At 34.8% G+C, this 22,036-nt stretch overlaps 1 protein-coding gene across 3 annotated transcripts in view; it reads right to left on the bottom strand.

The window, feature by feature from the left end:
• The window catches only part of AHI1 (Abelson helper integration site 1), a 210,435-nt gene that overhangs the window by 90,037 nt on the left and 98,362 nt on the right, over positions 1-22,036 (bottom strand). For all 3 annotated transcript variants that reach the window (XR_014326800.1, XR_014326801.1, XM_082856087.1), the window contains exon 21: positions 216-271. Coding sequence is in view for 1 of the 3 variants with exons in the window: in XM_082856087.1 (XP_082712213.1) it covers positions 216-271 (56 nt within the window). In the remaining 2 variants the exon portion in view is untranslated. The remainder of the gene's footprint in view (positions 1-215; positions 272-22,036) is intronic.

Below are 22,036 nucleotides of genomic sequence, written 5' to 3'. Positions count from 1 at the left end.
TAGTAAAAATTGATAGGTTATCTTGAGTAATTAGAAAACATAAGGTTAATTTTCTTAAAGGGATATAACTCTTGGCAAAAGGTAGGTTACAAGAGTTTTCTACAATGGCATTTTGTGTCACTATAACCAGTATTATTTTGTGCCTTCTTAACAGTTTTTTTTTTTTTTTTTTTTTTTCTTAACAGTTTTAACAATGTAGAAATAGATTGCCTTACCGTTGGTGCTGTATCTACATGGTGGTTACAAGGCTTTCTTTCTATACTGATAATCCCTGTGAAATGAAAAGATTGTGAATATTTGCTTATTATATCTATACATTTTATTTTGAAAACATTTATGTCAGCAAGACATGACTCCTACAGCTTACAAGAAAAAAGCCTCCTTGGATGGCAGAATCCTTTAAAGTGGTATCATGAATTCTTTGGTCAGAAACAGTTGGAGAGTTTAGCTAACTAAGAGACCTGACTCAAGGTGAGCTAAGCCAATTTCCTCATTCAAGTGGCATCCAGCAATAGCAGAAGATGTGCTCTTATTCTGTTCTCAGCTCAAAAATTATACCATTATCTCCCTCTGCTACATTTCTTCAATGAAAGTTTTGCTTCTGTATTGAGGTCATCAAGTTTTCATAAAGAAGTATCACAAAGTCTATGAAAAGAATCGCTTCCTTATTTTCTCAAAAACAAAAAGTAAATCTATTTGAATTTCTCTTTGATCATCTGATTTCCTACTATGATACAATCAGCTATCTATTCAATCACCACAGAGTACTGAAGAAAAAAAAGTTCCCTTGATTCTCTCCTTTAAAATGACAATATAGACTGCTAACCTTGAGAAAAATCATTTTATCATGTATAGATTTATCTCTTTGTTCCCTATGTCCTCTACTGCATTTCTTTGTAATAAACAGCTTCTAAGGATGTAACACATTGCATCTCATCTGAAAGATACTGGTTCAAAATCAAGCGCAAGTTTAAAATGAACACAGGTGTGGCTCTCATTTACTTTTCAATCTCTGTCAATCAGCAGACCAACATGTGAACAGTTAACATGTGGGTAGTTTACCAGTTTGTTAAATAAGGCTAAAAGCTTAACCACGCAGGGGTGGTTAGAAGTGAGAATTGCAATGCACTGTTAAGAGCAAATAGCACAATTCCTAGTTGAAACAAAACACTAGTTCCTCTCATTTATAGGCATTTAACTCATTTTTTATTCTTAGATAACACTGGCCTTGAAAAGTTTTTTTTAAAACCCAAGAAAAACATTTTTGAAAATATTCAAATAATGCTGATTCTTATTGTAAGAGTTTACACTGAAGTATACAGAACTAATGGTGAAATCCTCACCTCCTCAGCCCTCATGCTCTCACAACCCTCTCTAGCTGCAACCGCTAAGAATAGTCTGGCACGACACACTGGCTTTAAAATGAGAGTGGTCATACCACGGGGTTCAGGAATTAGCAACATCTTACATACGTGTTCTCACTACTATAATCTGACTGCCATAAAATAGGCCTAGGCTGACTACTGATTTTAAAATTCTTATCCAATTAGAAAGTAATTTCAAAATGATGAAAATAAAAAAAACTAAAAAACCCCCAAATCTACATCGTTAGCTTATGAAAGTACAAAGAAAAAAATTACATGTTTTACAGTTTCAACTTCAGGATAAGAATGTGTTGAAAACTAGAATTTTAAAATGAATTTTCTAAAGATATTGGGTTGGCCAAAAAAAATTTGTTTGGGTTTTTCCATAACATCTTCTGGAAAAACCTGAACGAACTTTTTTTGGCCAACCCGATATAAGCTTAGTTTTAAATTTAGATTGCTACTGAAATAATATCATTTAGAAATACAATCATACATGTTTGTTTAAGCTTTCAATAGAGAATATACAGAAAGGAATAAGCTTAAGGAAAAGCATCCCCAAATATTTTGCTATTTTAAGTAAATTTTACCCAAAAAAATCTATATTTTATTTCACTTTTATCTGATCAAACATTCCAGATGTTTCTGGATGGGACTGACATTTAAGTTAGCAGACCTTGAGTAAAGCAGATTGCCTTCCATAATGTGAGTGGGCTTCATCCAACCAGATGAAGGCCTGAAAAAAGACTGACTTCCTGAAAGAGGGAATTGTGCCAACAGACTGCTTTCACCAGGGTATGTCCAAGTGTGTCTTTGTTATTATTAATCTTTCTTGGGACTTGATAGCCCTTTAATCTGCAGAATCTTATCATTCTCCTGCTCAGGGAAGTTTTATTCTGTTATTTGTTTAATTCTGCAGCCCATTTTATTTTTACCTTCATAATTTTTTATCTTTTGATAATTATGCCACTTAATCTTCTAGGTGAGCATCTTCTTTTTCACTTTGTCTAATGATTTTAAGATCTGAAATCATGTTTAGTTCCTTTCCAGAGGCCTACAAAGACTAAGGCAAGAGGGACGGCAAACGCTGGACAGTATCTCAGAAGATGAAGTTGTTTTTTTTTCCTGGGATCTCAGAGCCAGTGTGTCAGGCAAGGTGTGGGAATGCGAGGGCTGTGTCTTCCTCGGTGCTGAGCAAGGAGCTGTGCATGGAAAACAGGCCTCTTCTCAAGGTGTGGGCAGAAAATGGGTTTTCCAGAGTTCACTGAGGGCTCTCAGCCAGCAGAAGCTATAAATCCTCTGGGTAACTGGCTATTATCTGTCAGTTCAATGTTCGTAGTACATTAAGGGCCTGGCAGAGCCTATGGACCACAATGGTCCTTAAACAGAGGCCTTATACGCCCATCCACCTGGAGGAGTTTGCTTCTAGGACCAGTTACTGGGAGATGGCTGTAACCTGCAACTGAATAAACTTGAGAGGAGAAGCTTAATCCTGTGCCTCAGCACAGGGGTAAGAGTTGCACAGGTTTGCTTTCATTTTTTTGCTATAGTTCAGACCTCCAGCAGAATAGTTGGGACCACAACCATGAGCATGCAAAGAAAATAAACTCTGGTAAGGAGTTTCAGTAACTTGAAGATCAGCAAATAACCTTATACGACTGGTAGTGCCACTGATAACAATGGAAAAATTAGAGAATCTCTTAAATTAAAACAAAACAAACAAAACTTGACAACTATTAAGAATTTTAAGACAGCTAATTAATAAACAACAAAGATAACACCATTTTAAAGGGAGGAAATAGCAGCTTTCAGAAAGTAAGTCAGAAGATGGGTCACACAACCAAGGAGCAGCAGTACCATTACTGAAACCCATGCATCTAAGTCACAAACCTCCAGACCCATTTGTGTGTTTGTCTAGCCGCTGTGGTCAGGATCTGATTTAATTCACTTTTGTATCCATAGTGCCTGGTCCAAATGCTCGAAACACAGAAGGCCCTCAAGAGTTAACTCAGATATTAACTGAATGAATTAATCTATGCCATAGCCACCGGCTTCATATTCTACAATGCAGTGTTAACTGTGTGTATTAGTCATCAGAATGTTTGAATTAATGTCCTAGGACTCTTTTTAAAAACATCAATTAACTACTTCCTTTGGTAATGTTTCTAAACCTACTAAAAAATTGAAATGTATTATTTTAAAATTTTCCTAATTTTCCAGACATTAATACACTCTGGAGAAGATAATGAAGAAATTTTATGCTTCTTGGGAGATGCTTTGGGTATTTTACTTTGTGGAAAATCAGAACATGACATTATACCCCACTTGTACCTGACTGATTGGAACAGCAGAATTATATATTTTTTAGTTTCCTTAAATTCTACCAACCTTCAAGTCAGGACCATGATCAAAGGAAAGAAAGAAAAAAGATGATCAGATTTATTGCAAAAACAAAGCAGGCCAAACAAAGTGCCAAATTCTGAAGCCAGAACATATATCCAGCAACCTTATGTATCATCATCAAATGATTATGGGCAACCCACCAAGCACAGGGCACTGTGCTAAGGACAGGAGAACCTCTCTCCTCCCTTCTATGAAACTTTCTAAAGAGTTATTTGTTTTAGGCAACACTGTAACTATGCATCCTAGTTGAGTTTTGGAAATTGCCATTAATCTCTATATGGGGCACAGGGAGAACTATGCTTTGATTATCTATGGCTAAGAGAAATGAAATACAATTTATTATATTACAGTAAAATACAGTATTTTAGAAGGCAAAGATCTTTCCTGCCAAATTCAATATAAAGATGTCTCTATGAAAACTGCAAGCCCTTCTCAAGAATTGGAAAAGAAGTAAATCTGTTACTCAGATAATATAATTTATACCCAGAAAGTCCAAAAGAATCAATGCTAAAACTAACACAACCAATAAGAGAACTAAAAAATCAGAAAGTCAGCATAATATAAAATTTAATATATAAAAATCAATACCCTTTACATTTTCAAACAACCAGTTAGAAGATATAATTAAAAAGCATACCTCATTTATAAGATTATCATAAAAGAGAAAATACTTGAATAAATACAAAAAATACATAAAACAGTATGAAGAAAATGTAAAAATACTTCTGAAAGACATAAAAGTAGTCTTGAACAAATGGAAAGACATCCCTTGTTCTAAGACAATGTAACATCACATAAAGGCCAATTTTCTCTGAGATCATATATGAATTTAATGTGATTTCAATAAAATAGTTTTTGCCCCAGCACAAGACAAGTTGATTCTAAAATTCATATAGAAGACTATGCAAGAATAGCTAGAAAAATCCTGGGGAAAAAAAGAGTGATGACTGAAAATAAATACTAAGTATCAATATATATTGTAAAAAGTCTCTGTAATTAAAACAATGTGGGGATGACACAAGAGTAGACATGTAGATCAACAGAATGTATTAAAATGCTCAGAAAAAGATCCAGGACTAAATATAGCAACACCAATAGTGGGGCAACCTGACATTATATACCACCTGATGTGATGCAAAAAAGCACACATCACTTACTGTATTATGGCCAAAAAAAGTCTGGCTTGGATCTAATCATGATAAAATAGATAAAATCAAAACAGTGGCTATTCTACAGGACAACTGGCTCAGGCAGACTCTTTAAAAAAGTTAATGTCATGAAAAACAAACAAAAAAGATTCTAGATTTTTGGAAACTGAAAAATCTTCCATATAAGCAGAGTAAACAGGTTTAAAATTCTCACTGAAAAAATTTCTCAGCATTATTTAAAACAAAGAGCCAACAGAAAATCAAAACACTCACTCTGGATTGATTAGAACACCTTCCTAAAAATGAGAGAAAACTCCACAATTAATGCATGAATGTATTTATATTTGACATGTTGATAGCACCACTCAATAAATCTACTATGTTTATTAAAAATAATTTTAAATTATAACAATAATTATATTATATATAATATTAATATTATTATATATAATAATAAAATTACCACCCTGTTCAGAGATATGAGTTGTTTATAATCTCTACTATTGTAGATGAGTTGTTTATAATCTCTACTATTATTGTTCCTTTATAATCAGGGAAAAAATCCATTCCACAGAACAATTTATTTGTATAATATATCCTGACTCTGGAGCCGCTCTGTAATGTATTCAAAGACTGGCTCTGGCAACTATTAGATATGTGACTTGGGCAAGTTATTTATCCACTCTGTGCCTTCATTTCCTTATTCAGTACAGGGGAAGCAATATGCATCTCACTGGCTGACGGGAGGGTTAAATCAGTTAATAAATATAAAAAATACTTCAAATTATACCTGGCCTACTGAACGCTGAACATAATTGATATATATTCAGAATGTTTATTTTGATTTTAATGTTTAAAATATCTGATCCAGAAGGAGATCAAGATGGCAGAGTAGAAAGATGCTGAGCTCACCTCTGCCAATGAACACATAAAAAAAACCATCTACACGTGGAGCAATTCTCACTGAAAACAAATGGGAGACTGGCAGAAAGACTCTCCTACAACCAAGCTTGTAAAGAAAGATCAGAGTCGAGTAGGAAGGGAGGGGAAGTGATCAGGTTGGGACCTGTGCTCCAAGGCGGGGACACAGAAGAGGAGGGGGATATCAGGGGCTCAAAGATCCTCCCTGAAGAGTGAGGGGTTTGAACCACATCTTGGGCACCCCAGCCCTAAGGTTCAAAACCAGGAAGATGAGTACCCTTAGTGGGTTTGAAAACCAGTGGGACCTAAAGGAGGACTGTAAGAAATCGAGACCTCACTCATGCAGAGTGTGCACGTGCTTGCTTACTCCCTGAAAAAGGCAGAGGAAGCAGACTGAAACTGCACGGGGCTCTGGCCAGTTTCCCACAACTGGCTCAGTGCATGACCCAGCCTGCACCAGGTGCCTGCTCCAGCCCCTCTTGCTCTGGTGCAGCTCCTTCTAGGGCAGAGGTGCTGATGCTGAGGAGAGTGGGCTCTTGTAGGGGTTGGAGCCGGCTTGGACCTGGCACTGCATGTGAACAGGGTGAGGGCAGCCATGGCTGACACTCATGGAGGCAGCAGACCAGAAGTGGTCTGCAACTCTTGACTGGTGTGCCATGACCATCCCAGCATGTGCCCAAGACTGGGTGTCTGCTCTGGCTCCTCTTGCTCCAGCACTGTTCTCCTCTGGGGAGAAGGTGCCATTGCCAGGAGTGGGGAGAACACATACTTAAAGTGAATGGAATAAGCTCGGATCTGACCCTCAGGGCTTCTGCTCCACCTCCTTGGGACCCACTTCCACCCCTGATATGGTGGTGATGCCTAATGAGCACAGGAGAAGCCCAGGCTCACACCTGGCTCTAGCTCTAGCTGCTCCATCACTAGCCCCTCCCTCTCTAGCCACACCTCCCACCAAGGTGATAGCTGCCAGCACACCCTCGGGGAAGGCATGACCCTTGCTCATTTCAGATCCAGCTCTAACATCAAAGCCACTGGGCACATTCAGACTACATAGGATGCTCCCACACAAGAACACCTCTTCAAGACCACAATAGTTAACTGTTTCACCTAATTTCATAGAGACACAGAAAGGTAAAGAAAATAAGGAGACCAAAGTTTTTGTTTCAAATGAAAGAACAAGAAAAAAAAAACCTGAAAGAACAACCAATGAAACAGATAATTTACCAGATAAAGGGTTCAAGGTATTAGTAATAAGAATACTAACTGAACTTGGGAAAAGAATAGATGAACAGGTGAGAATTTTAGCAAAGAACTAGAAATCATAAAAAAGAACCAGTCAGAGCTAAAGACTAAAATAATTGAAATGAAAAACATACTAGAAAGAATTAACAGCAGACTATGTAATACAGAAGAATGCATAAATGATCCAAAAGATAGAACAATGGAAATCATCCAATCAGAACAGCAAAAAGAAAAACAAATTTTAAAAAATGAGGACAGCTAAGGGACCTCCAGGACAATATCAAGCATATTAACATGCACATGGTAGGGGTCCCAGAAGGAGAAAAGAGAAAGGGTTTAAAAATATATTTGATGAAATTATGGCTGAAAACTTCCCAAAGCTGAAGAAACAGATTTCCAAGTACAGGAAGCACAGAGTCCCAAACAAGATGAACCGAAAGAGGCCAACACCAAGACATATCATAATTAAAATGGCAAGAGTTAAAGATAAAGAGAGAATTTTAAAGGCAGCAAGAGAAAAATAGTCATATACAAGGTATTAAGCTTTCAGCTGACTTTTCTGCAGAAACTTTGCAGGCTGGAAGGGAGTGGTATGATATATTTAAAGCGCTGAAAGGGAAAGACCTACAGCCTAGGATATGCTACCCAGTAAGGTTATCACTCAGAATTGAAGGAGAGAGAAATAACTTCTCAGACAAGCAAAAACTAAAAGAGTTCATCAATACTAAACTGATCCTACAAGAAGTGTTAAAAGGTCTTCTCTAAGTGGAAAAGAAAAGGCTACAAGAAAAGAAGTAAGAATTTATAGGAAAGGAAAAATCCCACTAGTAAAGGCAAATATATAGGAAATGCTATGGATCAACCACTTAAGCTAGTATAAAGATTAAAAGACAAAAACTGTAAAATCAACTATAACTACATTAAACAGTTAAGAGATAGACATGAAAATGTAAATATGATATCAAAAACACAGAACGTGGGAGAGGGGAGTAAAAAAGGAAGATCTTGTAGAATGTGTTAGAACTTTAAAACAAGTAGATATAGTTATAGGTCAACATATACAAACCCCGTGGTAACCACAAATCAAAAACCTACAACACATACACAAAAATCAGAAAGAAAGGAACACAAGAATAACACTAAAGAAAATCATCAAACAAGAGAAGAAACTAAAAGAAGAAGAGAGAACTACAAAAACAACCAGGAAACAACAAAAAGGCAATAAGTACATACTTACTAATAGTCACTTTAAATATCAGTGGACTAATTACTCCAATCAAAAGACATAGGGTGGCTGACTGGATATAAAAAGGTGCATCTATATGTTGCTTATAAGAGACTCAATTCACAGCTAGAGACACACACAGACTGAAAGTGAGAGGATGGAAAAAAATATATATCACGCAAATGAAACAAAAAGAAAACTGGGGTGGCAATACTCATCAGGCAAAATAGACGTTAAAATAGTGTCTAAAACAAAGACAAAGAAGGGCATTATATAATGATAAAGGGATCAATACAAGAAGAGAATATAACATTCATTAATATATATGCACCTAATATAGGAGTATCTAAATATATAAAGCAAATACTAACAGACTTAAAGGGAGAAACTGACAATAATACAATAATAGTAGGGGCTTCAACACCCTAATGACATCAATGGACAGGTCATGCACACAGAAAATCAATAAGGGAACAGTGGTCTTAAACTACACTTAGACCAGTTGGACTTAGTAGATACCTTGCAGGGTATTCCACCGAAAAAGATGAATACACATTCTTTTCAGGTGCAAATGGAACATTCTCCAGAAGAGATCACATGCTAGACCATAAAACAAGTCTCAATAAATTTAAGAGGACAGAAATTATATCAAGTATTTTTTTCCGACCACAACGGCATGGAACTAGAAATTAGAAAGAAAAACGGAAAAAACATAAAAACATGGAGACTAAACAACTTATTACTAAAAAACCAATGGGTTAACAAAGCAATCAAAGAGGAAATCAGAAAATATTTTGATATAAATGAAAATAAAAACACAACTTTCCAAAATCCATGGGATGTAGCAAAAGCAGTTCTGAGAGAGAAGTTTACCATAATACAGGCCTACCTCAAGAACCAAGAAAAATTTCAAATAAACAACAGAACCTACTATCTAAAGGAATTAGGAAAAGAACAAAATCAAAGTCCAAATTCAGCACAAGGAAGGAAATAATAAAGATCAGAGAGCAAATAAATGAAATAGAGACCAAAAAACAATGGAAAAGATCAGTGAAAACAAGAGCTGGCTTTTTGCAAAGATAAAATTGGTAAGCCTTTAGCCAGGCCCATCAAGAATAAAAAGAGAGGACCTAAATAAACAAAATAAGAAATGAAAGAGGAGAAATTACAACCAATATCACGGAGACACAAAAAAATCATAAGAGAATACTACTAACAGTTATATGCCAATGAATTGGACAACCTAGAAGAAATGGATAAATTCCTAGAAACATACAATCTTCCAAAACTGAATCAGGGAGAAAGAGATAATCCAAACAAATTAGTAGTGAAATTGAATCAGTAGTGAATTGAATCAGCAAACAAGTCCAGGACCAGATGACTTCACAGGGGAATTCTACCAAACATACAAAGAATATATGCATTACCCTTCTCAAACTATTTCAAAAAACTGAAGAGAGAGGAACACTCCCAAATTAACTCTGTAAGGTCATCATTACTCTGATACCAAAATAAGACAAAGATACTAAAAAAGAAAATACAGGGCAATATCTCTAATGTATATAGATGCAAAAATCCTCAACAACATATTACCAAACCAAATTCAACAATAAATAAAAAAGATCAAACACCATGATCAAATGGGATTTATTTCAGGCATGCAAGTATGGTTCAATATCCACAAATCAATCAATGCAATATACCACATTAACAAAGGTAAAAATCACATGAGCACCTCAACAGATACAGAAAAAGCATTTGACAAAATTCAACAACCATTCATGATAAAAATTCTCATCAAAATTAGTACAGAGGGAACATATAGCAACATAATAAAGCCCATTTATGACAAACCTACAGCTAATATCATACTCAATGGTGAAGAGCTAAAAGCTTTCCCTCTAAAATCAGAAACAAGACAAGGACACCCACTCTCACTACTTCTATTTATTACTGTATTGGAAGTCTTACCCACAACAATCAGACAAAAGAAAAAGAAAGAAAGAAAAGAAAAGAAATAAAAGGCATCCAAATTGGAAGGGAAGAAGTAAAACTGTCCATGATACTATATACAGAAAACCCTAAAGTCTCCACCCAAAACAAAAACTATTAGAACTAATAAATGAATTCAGCAAAGTTACAGGATACAAGATTAACATACAGAAATCTGTTGATTTTCTATACACTAATAATGAACTATCAGGAAGAGAAAGCAAGAAAATCATCTCATTTAAAATTGCCTCATATAGAATAAAATACCTAGGAATAAACTTAACCAAGGAAGTAAAAGACTCTAAAAACTATAAAACACCGATGAAGGAAACTGAAGATGATATGAAGAAATGGAAAGATACTATGGATGGATTGGAAGAACTAATATTGCTAAAATGTCTATACTACCCAAAGCAATCTACAGATTTAAAGCAATCCCTATCAAAATAGCCATGACATTTTTCACAGAACTAAAACAGATAATCTAAAATTTATATGGAACCACAAAAGACCCTGAACAGTCAAAGCAATCTTTACAAAGCTAGAGGTATCGTACTCCCTGACTTCATATTATACTACAAAGCTATAATAATCAAAACAGTATGCTACTGGCACAAAAACAGACACATAGATCAATGGAATAGAATAGAGAGCCCAGAAAAAAACCCACACACTTATGATCAATTAATCTACAACAAAGGAGGCAAGAATAAACAATGGAGAAAAGAAAGACTCTTCAATAAGTGGTACTGGGGTAACTGGATAGCTACATGTAATAAAACGAAATTAGAACATTTCTTCACACCATATAGGAAAAAAAAGCTCAAAATGGATTAAAAACCTAAATTAAAGAAGGGAAGCCATAAAACTCCTAGAAGAAAATGTAGGTAGAACACTCTTTGACATCAATTGAGCAAATTGTTTTTTGGATCTGTCTCCTAAGGCAAATGAAGCAAAAGCAAAAATAAACAAATGGAACCTAAACTTAAAGGTTTTGCATAGCCAAGGAAACCACTGACAAAATGAGAAGATTACCAACTGAATGGGAGAAAATATTTGCAAATGATATGACCAATAAAAAGTTAATATACCAAGTATGTAAACAGCATATAAAACTCAATATCAAAAAAACAAATAACCCGATTAAAAAAGTGAGCAGGAAACCTGGATAGACACTTTTTTCCAAAGGAGACATACAGATGGCCAACAGGCACATGAAAAGATGCTCAACCTCACTAATCATCAGAGAAATGCAAATCAAAACTGCAATGAGATATCACCTCACGCCAGTCAGAATGGCTATCACCAAAAAGACCACAAACAACAAATGTAGGCACGGATGAGGGAAAAAAGGGAAATCTAGGACATAGTTGGTAGGAATGTAAATTGGTGCAGCCACTATGGAAAACAGTAAGGAGGTTTCTCAGAAAACTAAAATTAGAACTACCATATGATCCAGCAAGTCCACTCCTGGGTATATATCTGAAGAAAACAAAAACAGTAATTCAAAAAGATACATGCACCTCCGTGTTCATTGCAATATTATTTACAATAGCTAAGGTATGGAAGCAACCCAATGTCCATCAACAGATGAATGGATAAAGAAGGTGTACTCTGTGTGTGTGTGTGTGTGTGTGTGTGTGTGTGTGTGTGTGTGTGTGTGTAATGGAATATTACTTAGCCATAAAAAAGAATCAAATTTTGCCATTTGCAACAACATGGATGGACCTGGAGGATATTATGCTCAGTAAATAAGTCAGACAGAGAAAGTCAAATACTGTATGATATCACTTATATGCGGAATCTAAAAAGTAAAACGAACTAGTGAATATAACAAAAAAGAAATAGACTCACAGATATAAAGAACAAACAAGTGGCTACCAGTGGAGAGAGGGAAGAGGGTAGGGGCAAGATACAGGTAGAGGATTAAGAGGTACAAACTATGTGTAAAATAAATAAACTACAAACATATGGTGTACAGCACAGGGAATATAGCCAATATTTTATAATAACTTTAAAAGGAGTATAATCTATAAAAATATTGAATGACTATGTTGTACACCTGAAACACAATACTGTAAATCAACTATACTTCAATTTTTAAAAATTCTATATTTTTCATATGCTTTCAACAGCCTTTAAATACATGTAGAACTAAAGTTTAAAGGAAAAAAGAGATAGTAAGCATTATAATTAAATATTTATATGACAAAGGTTAGCTATTCTAACAATGAGTTCTTGTTAGAACTCAAGGGCTTCTCTCATACAACCTGAGGTGAAAATAATGACTTTATCATACATTTAATAAAAAAAATTATAAAATATGCACACACATACATATATATGTGTGTATAGATATATGTATACACACATACATATATACATATTTATATAAAACCTGCCCCCTCCTCTCTGTCTCACTACTAAGTTTGGATGCTCTCTCATCATTTGGACTATTGAAATAGCTTCCTAATACAACTCTCTGATTTGCTCCATGAATCTTCCAATGACATCCCCACTGCCAGAGAGACTCTTCCGAAGGGAAAATTGTTATCTTGTCCTTCTACAGCTTAAGCTTCAGGATACACATCCTCCTCCCTCAAGTATTTAACTCAAACTGCTTAACTCAAATTGGCACGCAAAGCTGTTTGGACATCACTTATAGTTCGGGTCAAACATTCTGTTCTTTAGGAAACACTATGTGATTTTCTTCCCCTCATCCCACTTCTGATTTAGATACTCTTCCCCATCTCTCCTTCCCTTAGTATTCCTGTGCAATCCTCTATCACAGCATTTTTCTCACTATAGTTATTAAAACTTTAGTTTCTTGTCTCAAATAGTTCATCTTCAATAAATGCTTGTTGAATGACTGAATACATGAGTAGAGAAAATGAGAATTATAAAAACATCTTGCAGCAGAATAGGCTACAGATTCTCCACAGGTACAGTCATCCCATATTCTACATATTTTTCTAAATATTCATCTAAAAGTGAACTTTTAATAAATGTGAATCTTAAAGTGGTGTATCCTTATTTAACCTGGTAAAATGTTAATATTTATTTCATATTGGATGTTTCCGGATGCTATGGAAAGTCCTCTACATATTTCAAAGATTTCAGAAAGAGAATATTCTTTGAAAACTGTACTTTTCATATATTATATGAAAAAACTTCTCCAAACTCAGAAACATCAAAGGCTAAGGGCCTTAAGTCTACAATGTCTGGGGGTCTATACAGACCACAGAGGTATAGCAGTGAATATTCAAACCACAAATTAGTAGGCTTTTCTGTGTTAGTCATGGAATCAGGTAGTGACCGGGAGTATGTAAACATGAATGAGTATGTAAGACACTAGGAAGTGGGGTAAGGGGTCCCTAAATTTTGAGACTAGTAAATTAGTGCTTATGAAAAAGTATAAAGCAAGCAGGGAGAAGTGAGTAGCTACATGGTGGACAATACATCAATGAGACAATGGGACTCCTGATTTCAGCCCCACCACCGACAGTGAATACAATTCAGTCTTTCTATGCTTCAGTTACATCTCATACCTTCTGGGAAGATTTCCTGGCTATGCTAGTCTCTAATGATCTGTGCTATTTATTTCCAAATATTAGTCAAAAAATTAAATTCACTGATCCAATGAATATATAAAGTTAGCATTTCTTTAACTGGCTCATAAACTGATATCCAAATAATTTAATTGTGCTAACCAATAACTGGTCAAAATCCTAGAGTACTTATTTCTATTTAAAAACTACCAAGAACTGCATACAATTTTTAGTGTTTGATCAATTTCCTCTCACTCTAACAAGAGACTGAAGTCTGTTCAAATCACATCTTTTGTGACATGCTCTAGATATTCAATCTGAAGACAGGTATGTTTCTAACAAAATTGTGACACATATTTATTATATAGACAAGGACAAAATTACTTCAATTCTGTGTGTTCAATCCTTAAAATATAATTTAGCCTAAGTCTTTAACACTGATATTATTTGAACAATGTCATAGAACTCTGCAAATCACAAGTACAGCTACAAAAAAGATGAAGGGTATACTCATATAATTCAGGTATTTCTTTTTTATTCAGATTTGTTACTGCAGTGACGAATTAACAACAAAAAAAGACATTTAGCACCAACAGAAGCTTTCTGTATTTGCCTGTATTTTCAATTGTCTCCTTTACTGCCTTTTTTAGGTAGCAAATATCCAAGATATCAACCTCATAGTCATCCTAATGGTTCTGTCTCTTCAATAGCCTCTTCAAGCTTATCTCCCTTACTCCTGTGGATTCAAAGACTACACATATGCCACTGACTCCTTAATCTATACTTATGCTCCAAGCCTGTATTTCAAAGTATGTAGTCTAGTTCCTAGCACAGGGCTTGACTCATAGTAGGGCATTTAATAAATAAGGTTCAAATAGATGTGTAAGTTATTTGATGTCTTGCTCTAGATGTCTGCCAGGCATCTCAAACTCAATATATCCAAAACACTGTATACAATTCATTATCATTTTCCCAATATTCCTATATTCCCCTATTTTTGTTAATGGATTGCCATCCACTCCTTCACCGAAATTAGAATCCTTAGTTATCCTCAAATTCTACTTCTCTATCTCTTACCGTTCACATTCCAAATTTCTAATAACTTAACATCTCTAGTTTCTTACTTCAGTCCAGTTCTCCCATCTCAATTATTAAAATTATATTTTAACTGGCCTTCCTAGCTGGGATGCCTTAATACTTTTTCTAATTGACAGTCTTCTCATCTTGCAACAATTACTTTAAATATTGCTTTCTCTACATGGAATTATTCGTCATTACGTCGTATCTGCTCTCCTGTACACTTTGTTCATATTTTTATTTATAGCAAGTATTAAACTGTACAATCCCATCCACCTCCCCCTTTTAAAAATACATCTCTAGTGAATAACGCCAGTGTTCGGGATAGGGCGGTGCTTTGCACTCATTTATATAAGGTTCTGTATGATCTGGCCTCTTGCTACCCCTCTGACTTCTACTCTCCCCCTCATTCCTCCACACCAGACATATTAGCGTTTTTGCTGCGCAAAATGCACACTAAGCAAATTTCTGACTTGGGATCTTGGTTGGGTATGCTATTCTTCCTAACATGGCTTTCTTTCTTCTTCAAAATTTTGCTCAAGTGTCACCTTCTTTGTAAAGCTTTCCTTTACCACCCATTAAAAACAGCAACCTAACCCCATTCCCCAGTTCACCCTATCCCCTTTCCTTGTTTTGTTATTTATTCTGTATTTATTTGCTTATTGTCTGTCTCTCTCCACTGGAAGTAAGCTTAAACAAGGACATGGATTATTATCTGTTCTGTTCACTGATACATTCACATAACACTTTTAACAGTGCCTGGGACAAAGTAAGTACTCACTGGGTACTTACTGAATGTATGAATGATCTTGCATTCCCAGAATCTGTATATGCAGGAATTAAACATCCTTTAGAATTAAAAACAAAATAGAAGAAAGTTAACATGAGAAAGGATTGAATAAGGGAAAACTATTTTCATCTGTAGTGGTACAGTATTGAGAATATAAGAAAGTGAGAATTCATTTTCCCGGGTCCATCCATAAAAGATCCAATTTAAATTCTAGACAGAGACAATAAATTTAAATTCTGAACATAAGCATGATAATTTAGAAGACGTTTTCCACAACTCAAAGCAGTGAGAAGTCATTTTAAAAATATGATTATGCTATATCAACTTTTTCCCTGTTAAAGTTCACTGAATATTAAGTACATTAATTTGCCTAACTGCTATACTGTGCCTTTACACTGCCTTTAACATTAGTTTTTAAAGTGTTTTGCTTTCAACTGTTTATAAATCTTCGCTTGAAAATATACAGATTGAAAAGACTGAGGAGACATTAAGTATCAAGCCTCATAATATTACTACAAAAATAAAAGAAAAAAGAAGAAAGAGAGGAAAATGAGACTACCCTCTCCCCAGAAAACCTCAAACTTTGTTGATTCTGAAGTGGCCAAAATAAAAAACCTGCTCACTGCCTACTTTGCTCAGAAAAATTTAATAGCTGTGAGATGTGAAAGACTGGATTCCTTTCAAAAGAAGGGCAGGTATACACAATACGCAACACACACCACACACACACACACATACACACACACACACACAGTGTCACTCACACACATTAATATAAAAGAAACTGGAGTGCTTTTTTTTTTTTTTTTTTTTTTTTTTTTGCCGTACGTGGGCCTCTCACTGTTGTGGCCTCTCCCGTTGCGGAGCACAGGCTCCGGATGCGCAGGCTCAGTGGCCAGGGCTCACGGGCCCAGCCGCTCTGCAGCATGTGGGATCCTCCCGGACCGGGGCACGAACCCGTGTCCCCTGCATCAGCAGGCGGACTCTCAACCACTGCGCCACCAGGGAAGCCCCAGGAGTGCTTTTTATGTATTAACTCACTTATTCCCAGAATACCACTGGGAGGCACATTTGAAAGATGTAACATAGTAATTAAGGCTCTCACATGACTTGAGACATATTAGTGTCCTAAAAGGCCAGCAACAAAATCCAGATTCCTTATTCTAAACTGCCATTTAGAGGAGTCTTAAATGGACAATATTGTTCTGTATTGTAAAGACAACACAGAATTAATACATTTAATCGAACGGATTCCTTTCTCTGCGCTCTCTTAGTATTTTATGCTTATCTCCTGCTGAACTCATCCCCAACATATTATACCTATTTCTTTGCCTGCTAGACTGGGAGGACTTTGAGGGCAGTCTTTCAGCTTCCATTTCCCCAGGGCTTAGCACAGTCTCTAGTGCATAGTAAGCTCGCCATAAACATTGGTTGATAACCTGTATGAATTAATTTTTGATCAAGTATAAAAAGGTTTTTATTTTTTAAACTAACAGCTTTTTTGTAGGGTGCTTCTACTAAAATACAGTATTTCTGGTTTGATAAAAAAGAAAAAGATGGACACTAGTCAAAAATCATTCTCAATTTTACTCCTTATGAAATTATAGTTGAATGTTTTTACAGAGGAGAAAGTTGAGGAAAAAAGTAAACTGACTGAAATTAGAACATTAAAATAATGTTCTACTTTTTACTTATCAAACATTTACACTGAAAAAACTACTTAAATTATTTTTTAAAAATGACCAGTCATTCCACTTAGTCATTTCTTAGTTTCCATATTTGTCATCAACTTTGCTCTCAAGACTTGCAGAAAAACACAGAGTTATTCTTTACATTTTCATTCACTTTTCACTAAGGAAAAAGTTTCCTGAAAATACATGTTTAAAATTCTGGAAAATACAAATCAGCATTATCTAGACATCTCTATCATTACCAGAAGGTCTGGTTCCTCAACCTAATTTCCACTGTTAGTTGGCATTTCAATAAGTGATGGATATTCATTTCCAGAAAACATTACCAGTAAATTCTATGATATCACAGTCTCTTCACTATCTAGACCAAACTGACTAAACCACAAAATGCAAAAAGTATGCAGTTAGCTACTCTACACAAAACCTTAGGGCTATTCTGAGTACAGTCTTAGAAAAGTATAATCTAACTGAGTAAGAGTAAATGAAAACTTAATTTAGATAGCCCTCGTACTCTGAATTTCCAGGGCCTTCAGCAGACACAAACCAAAATGTTTAAAAACTAAAGTATTTCTTATCATAGGCTTAATTCACAAAAAGGTTAATTTGGGACATAGAAGTTTACAAAGGAAATAAAAATTATTTTTATGATATAAATAGTATTTCATTTTTTTCCCCATGACCAGGGGAGTGGAAACATAAGGAACTGCTTCCTTGGTTCTAAGCAGTGCCTACCCTAAGCAAGATTAGTAAATAAAAAATAATTACTGATTTTTTAAACTCATAACTTTTCAAAGAATAATAGAACATAAAGACTGAAATGGATTGTGATATGAAATCTGTGAAAATACTAATGTGTAGATATATAAAGGGAAGGAATGAGTATATGTGAATCATATGGAATAAAATTTATTCTCCTTTAAACATGAATTAAAATATTTTTCATTATCATAGATGTGGTCAACATTTTGATATACAATGTATTCACTATAATACTGAAAAACTAAAAATATTCATAAGCTCTAGCAATTGAAGAAAGGCTTCAAAATTATGGAATACTTTTTCTTTAAGACCAGGCATTAAGTTTATTATCAGAAAAAGTTACAGAAAACCAAAGAAGTACATATTTGGGAATACATTCCACGACATCTTTTTGTATGCCTAACTGCCTTAAAAATGGAAAAACTGTCATTTCAGTTTAAAATTATAAAATAGTAAAATGTGTCTTATGGTTGATATTAAACAATGTTAAACATAGTCTTTCTCAAACTATAAAAAACAAACAATAAAGTTATGCCTGGTCAAAAATAATTTTGCCATTTTATAACCTGTCCTCTCACCTTGCCTGTTGCAGTCAATATAAAGTTGTTGTAATTCTTCCTCTAATCCTCACTTTGAGTGGATTGGTTACTGATACTAGCAATTTTCCCTGGAGGCACAGCAGTAAATTATAAAACATTCACTATTTTCACCATGATATAAATTATGTTCTGATAAGGAGGCTGAAACCTTCAAAGTCTCCTACTTCAGGATTATATAATGAAAACTACTTTTGTCTTGGAAGTGTTTTAATCAGTATGCCTAGAAGTTGTATTTTGAAAAAATACATACTGAAAGAATATGGATTTTTAACGTAAGACATACACTAAATTTAATTCTAAGAGCATAGTGATTTCTCTTTCTAAAATTTAGTGGGAAGTTAAGTAAATTTCAAATCAAAAGGTTCAATGATTAAAATAGTTCTGGATATAGTCATAAAGATACTATCTATAACTCTTACTGCATTGTAAGTCAAACATAGGTTGGTATTTAAAAACTTTCACTTGCAGTAAACAGTTTCCTATCCTCTATTTTCAAATGACAAGTCACTAAGATGAAATCACTTGCTCCAGGTCACAGCATAAGAAACAGAATCTGAATCTAAATTCAGGTGTCTCTGACCTCTTGGCTACGTGCTACCAGAATATGTGGTACTAATTTAAATATGAAAAATAAGAAACTTCTGGAGTCTCTATTAATCAACGCACAATCGTGATGATGAAATATCATGAAATCTTCAGGATAATACTTTCAGGAAAGTTTTAATATTAAAAGCATTATTTGTATTTAATTTAAAAAATGGGTAATCCATTCTTTATATTGTAACACCTGATTTGTCTGGTGTCAGATAATGAAGATATACATCAAAGTAGGTTTTGTAGATCTGTACTTTTGTAGATCTGTACTTTTGTAGATCTGTCCAATATGATAGCTACTGACCACATGTGGCTATTTAAATTTAAATTAAAATGAAGAAAAATTAAAAATTTAATTCCTCAGTCACACAAGACACATTTCAAGTATTCAACTGCCACATGAGGCTGAAGGTTCCCATATTGGACTGTGCTGGTCTAGAATTCAGGAAAGAGGTCTGGGCTGAAGATAGACATTTGAGAATCACTGGTGTGTGGGCTTTACTTAAAGTCATGAGTTCATCAAGGAAGTGAAGTACAGGGAATAAAAGAGGATCAGATTGCAGTGGAACAGTCTAAAAAGACATGGAAGAAAAGAGGAAGAATCAGCAAAGGAGAATGAAGAGCAGTAGCTAATGAGATAAGAGAAAAAACCAAGAACGTGGGGATCCAGAAACCAACGTATTAAGAAGCCATCGAGTGTGTCAAATGCTGCTGATAGGTCAAGCAAGATAAGGACAAAGAATTGACCACTGGAATCAGCAATGTGTATAGGTCACTGGTGAGCCTGAAAGAACAGATTAGAAATTTCAACAAATTTACGGAAGATGAAAAGTGATTAGAAACACCTGTCTGAAAACATTACGGTGGGCTGCTGTAGACACAGAATCTGACAATGGAACTCTGAGGAGCTGTGAACACAGAATCAGCATATTTGGTAGGGAGCAAAACAAAACATAATCCAGGAGAAATAATGGAAGGTCCATATGTAAAACACTTGGGCCAAATAGGCTGCGGATCCCACATAAAATGGATGCCGCTGAGCATTAACCACAAGCAAAAAAAAAAAAAAAAGTCAATGGCATTGTCTCTAAAAGTAATATTGAACAAACCATCTGGACAGAGTGAAGACTTCTAGAGTCGATACTGCTGTCCTACTTATTCTCTTTCTGACAACCTGACATGTGGGCTCATGTATCTTACCTGTTTACTGCCCTAAATATAAGCCTGCCAGTTAATATGTTTTAGCCATATATACAAAGTTCTCAATAGACTTTCTGCTCAGGTGACAAAACAGTTAGATTATAGAGTTATTTACACAACAGAAGAGGGAGGGACACCATATTTGTATCCAGTCATTCATTTAAAGAAAACCAGATACCAAGGATCATCAGATATAAAGGAAAAATCATTGGCATAAAAGAAAAACACAGGATACATTAACAGATGAAAAAACTGAACACAGAGGAAATATCAATTCAGAGAAGAGAACTTAGAGATCTAGGAAGATATAATGACATCCACAGAACTTTGATATTAGGAAAAAGGAACAAACAGGACAAGAAAGAAACCATAAAGATCAAATGGATGATTGGTGAACTAAGAAAGACTTAGAATAAAGGAATGAGAGGGCTCTGAGACTGACTAGTTAGAAAAAGGAAAGGAGAAGGAGTCCATAGTTCCCACCTGAAAAACAGTAATGCTAACATCAAGAGTAAAATACAGAAACTCCTTTCAGGAAACTCAACCTCACTCATGGCAATGATTACATTTCTGTCACATACATGACAAAAAGTGGTTAGCTTATATACCTTGCTACACAAGTTTGAGGCTGAAAATCTTTTCTGAGATTAGATTTCATATTTCAGAGCCACATATACTACAATAGCTCTGTTTAACTTTGCCTGAACTCTCAGAAATTTCATATTTGATCTTTTAAAAAAGATGCCATATGCAAATAACTTCTATAAATCTTTAAAATATAAAAAAGACAAATTAAGAAGTTGTTATTACATCAATTGGAAAGCTTTGGAAAAGGTAAACATCAGAATACCTGTAAAATATAAATTCAGTGATCTGGCATGTACTCTGGCTACGTTAGAAAGAAATTATGTATTTTTCATATTCATTAAATCAGTAAGACATTTTAATTTCTCATAGTTTATGGTTTTCAGTTGCTTTCTTGTTATTTTTCACTGTTAATTATTTTACTTTAAAAATTAATACACTGGGCAAATGTCACAGTATAATTTGACAACTAAATTTAGTAGGTTCTTAAACAAAACACACACACACACAAACACACACACACACACACACACACACACAGAAATGTGACTGAAAAAGAAGAAAAACTTAAAGTTTTTTACGGTTAACAGATAGAGGGAAAAGGTTTAAAATTGTAAGGTTAGAACCATATACACCATATAAATATTCTATAAAATAGCTTCTTACAAAATAAATGGCTAGGAAATAGTGCACAAATTTATGTTTATTCAAATCATCAGATTCATATGAGGAGAAATGCTTGCATTTATATTCTCCCCTCAGAGGGTGTTAGGAGAAATTTCCTATCTCAATGAGGACCATGATAAGAAATTTCTTATCTCAATGGGGACCAAGTGCATACCCTTGTGCATGAAGACCATTCATTAAGTATATTAACATTTACTAGAGTTGATAAAAA

This window comes from Leucopleurus acutus (assembly GCF_964270905.1).
Source record: "Leucopleurus acutus genome assembly, chromosome: 15".
NCBI lineage: Eukaryota > Metazoa > Chordata > Mammalia > Artiodactyla > Delphinidae > Leucopleurus > Leucopleurus acutus.
The sequence above is the reverse complement of the archived record's forward strand: the minus strand, read 5'-3'. Positions and strand labels throughout refer to the sequence as shown.